At 54.7% G+C, this 2,500-nt stretch overlaps 1 protein-coding gene across 3 annotated transcripts in view; it reads right to left on the minus strand.

Moving 5' to 3' along the window:
- The window catches only part of psme4a (proteasome activator subunit 4a), a 49,094-nt gene that overhangs the window by 7,780 nt on the left and 38,814 nt on the right, over positions 1-2,500 (minus strand). For all 3 annotated transcript variants that reach the window (XM_061227859.1, XM_061227858.1, XM_061227860.1), the window contains 4 exons: positions 1,979-2,070; positions 1,172-1,303; positions 633-841; positions 48-133 (listed from right to left, as the gene is read on the minus strand). In XM_061227859.1, the coding sequence (XP_061083843.1) occupies positions 48-133; positions 633-841; positions 1,172-1,303; positions 1,979-2,070 (519 nt within the window). The remainder of the gene's footprint in view (positions 1-47; positions 134-632; positions 842-1,171; positions 1,304-1,978; positions 2,071-2,500) is intronic.

Consider the following 2,500-nt stretch of genomic DNA (forward strand, 5'->3'; position numbering starts at 1 on the left):
ACAGACGGACGGACGGACGGACGGACGGGCGGGGCAGGGGGACTCACCTTGAAGAGCAGGGGCAGAAGCTGCAGCTGCTCTGGGACTGCGGTGGAGAAAGAGCGCCCCGCACTGGCCATCAACCACTTCAGCACTGAAACACAGGAGTTACAAAGCCATTACACACACACACACACACACACACAGACACAGGCACAGGCACAGGCACAGGCACAGGCACAGGCACAGGCACAGGCACAGGCACAGGCACAGGCACAGACACAGACACAGACACAACCACTTCAGCACTGAAACACAGGAGTTACACAGCCATTACACACTCACAGACAGACACACACACACACACACACACACACACACACAGACACAGACACAGGCACAGGCACAGGCACAGACACAGACACAAACACACACACTACACACAACCACTTCAGCACTGAAACAGTTACACAGCCATTACACACATTACACACACACACACACACACACTACACACACATACACTACCAATCAACCACTTCAGCACTGAAACACAGGAGTTACACAGCCATTACACACACACACACACTACACACAACCAATGAAACAGTCCGGGGTGTCTCAGACTGAAAGTCAGGGGTCTCTCCTCTCACCGGTCTTGAGCAGTTTGATGGCCTGCGTCCTCTCGTCCTGCTCTCCCACCCCGTTCTCCTCCACCACATGGTTCTGGATCTCCTCGTCCCCCTCGGTCAGGGGCTTGAGCTGGGACACCACGCGCTCGGTGAACTGGGAGATGCGCGGAGACGTGGTGGGGCGCGTGTAGGGGAGGTTCACATCGATCATGAAGATGTAGGTCAGCACGCTGAGAGAGGGGAAGGAGGGAGAGAGAGAGAGGGGACAGAAAGAAAGACAAGGAAGAGGGAGAGGGAGGGAGAGAGATAGAGAGAGGGAGAGGGGAGTGGACAGAGAGAAAGACAGGGGAGATGGAGAGGACAGCGAGAAGGGGACAGAGAGAGGGAGTGAGAGGGAGGGAGGGATAGGACAGAGAGAGAGAGAGATAGAGAGAGGGAGAGGGAGAGGGAGAGGGGAAGAAAGGGAAGGAGAGAGAGAGAGAGGGGAGGAGACATTAAAGCGGTGACAGGCGATGTTGGGGTACGGGGGGTCGTTTTGGCGGGTGCTCTGGCGGTCTCACCTGCCGATGCGCTCGCGCACGTTCTTATACACCTGCGTGAGTTTGGGCTCCAGGTACTGCAGCAGCCTGTGGAGCAGCTCTGGGACCCTCCACTCCTGCTGGGCCAGGCCTCCCTGGAGCACGTACAGACGGCTGGGAAAGAGAGGGAGGGAGGGAGGGAGGGAGGGAGGGAGGGAGAAATTACCACACACATCCAGCCCCGTCACAGTTTATCATGTAATAAACACTGACCCAGGATAAAAGTGAACAGATCCAGACCGCGCTATGGTCACAGAACAGTCTGTTCCCTACAGCCCCCTGGCTCTCAGACTGCAACCATTCAACTTTCCCAGATTTGTGTTTAGAGTGTAAATGTGCTACACTCCTGTGTATCTCACATTCATTGAGCAGGTGAAAGCAGACTGTAAATGAAGATTGAATTGGCTGGTGGCCTATGTGCAACGTGCGTGTGTCGTGTGTGTTTCTGAGAGAGATCAATATATTGACTAATCGAATTGACTGTAGAATGACTGACTGATTAGAGCTCAGCACCTTTGTGATAAAGCTGAAAAGATCGATGCTAAACAGCTGCTAGCCACAGGGAATACCTTCAACCTTTCACAGAAAGGCCAACTGCCACCCACTCAGCTGTGGGGACTGTAATAGCCCAGATAACAGACCTATCACACGTCACACACAGCTCAGACCCAGACAGAGAGTGGGGACACACACGCGCACACACGGACACGGACACGGACACGGACACGCACGCACGCACGCACGCACGCTCTGTTGAAGGTTTTGGGGTAACGGTGTGAATTTCCTCACCAGGCATCTACGAACGAGCCGCCCTCCCCATTGACCGGGGACTCCATCAGCATCTCAAACAGCCAGTGCAGCTTACGGGGGTCTCTGCTCTCCTGCAGGACCAGAGCACAGGAGGAACAGGGTCACACTCACACTCACACTCACACTCACACTCACACTCACACTCACACAGGGTCTCTGCTCTCCTGTAGGACCAGAGCACAGGAGGAACAGGGTCACACTCACACTCACACTCACACTCACACTCACACTCACACTCACACTCACAGAGGGTCTCTGCTCTCCTGTAGGAACAGGGTCACACTCACACTCACACTCACACTCACACAGGGTCTCTGCTCTCCTGTAGGACCAGAGCACAGCAGGAACAGGGTCAGACAGACACACAGTGAGAACCACACACAGGGGGTCTGCAGCTTCAGAGAGGAACAGAGGCAGACAAACACAGTGAGAGCCAAAGGGACAGAAATAGAGGGCGAGAGAGAAATAGACAGACAGAGGGACAATCAGAGAGACATAGAC

Source organism: Conger conger, chromosome 18, assembly GCF_963514075.1.
Source record: "Conger conger chromosome 18, fConCon1.1, whole genome shotgun sequence".
Classification (NCBI taxonomy): domain Eukaryota; kingdom Metazoa; phylum Chordata; class Actinopteri; order Anguilliformes; family Congridae; genus Conger; species Conger conger.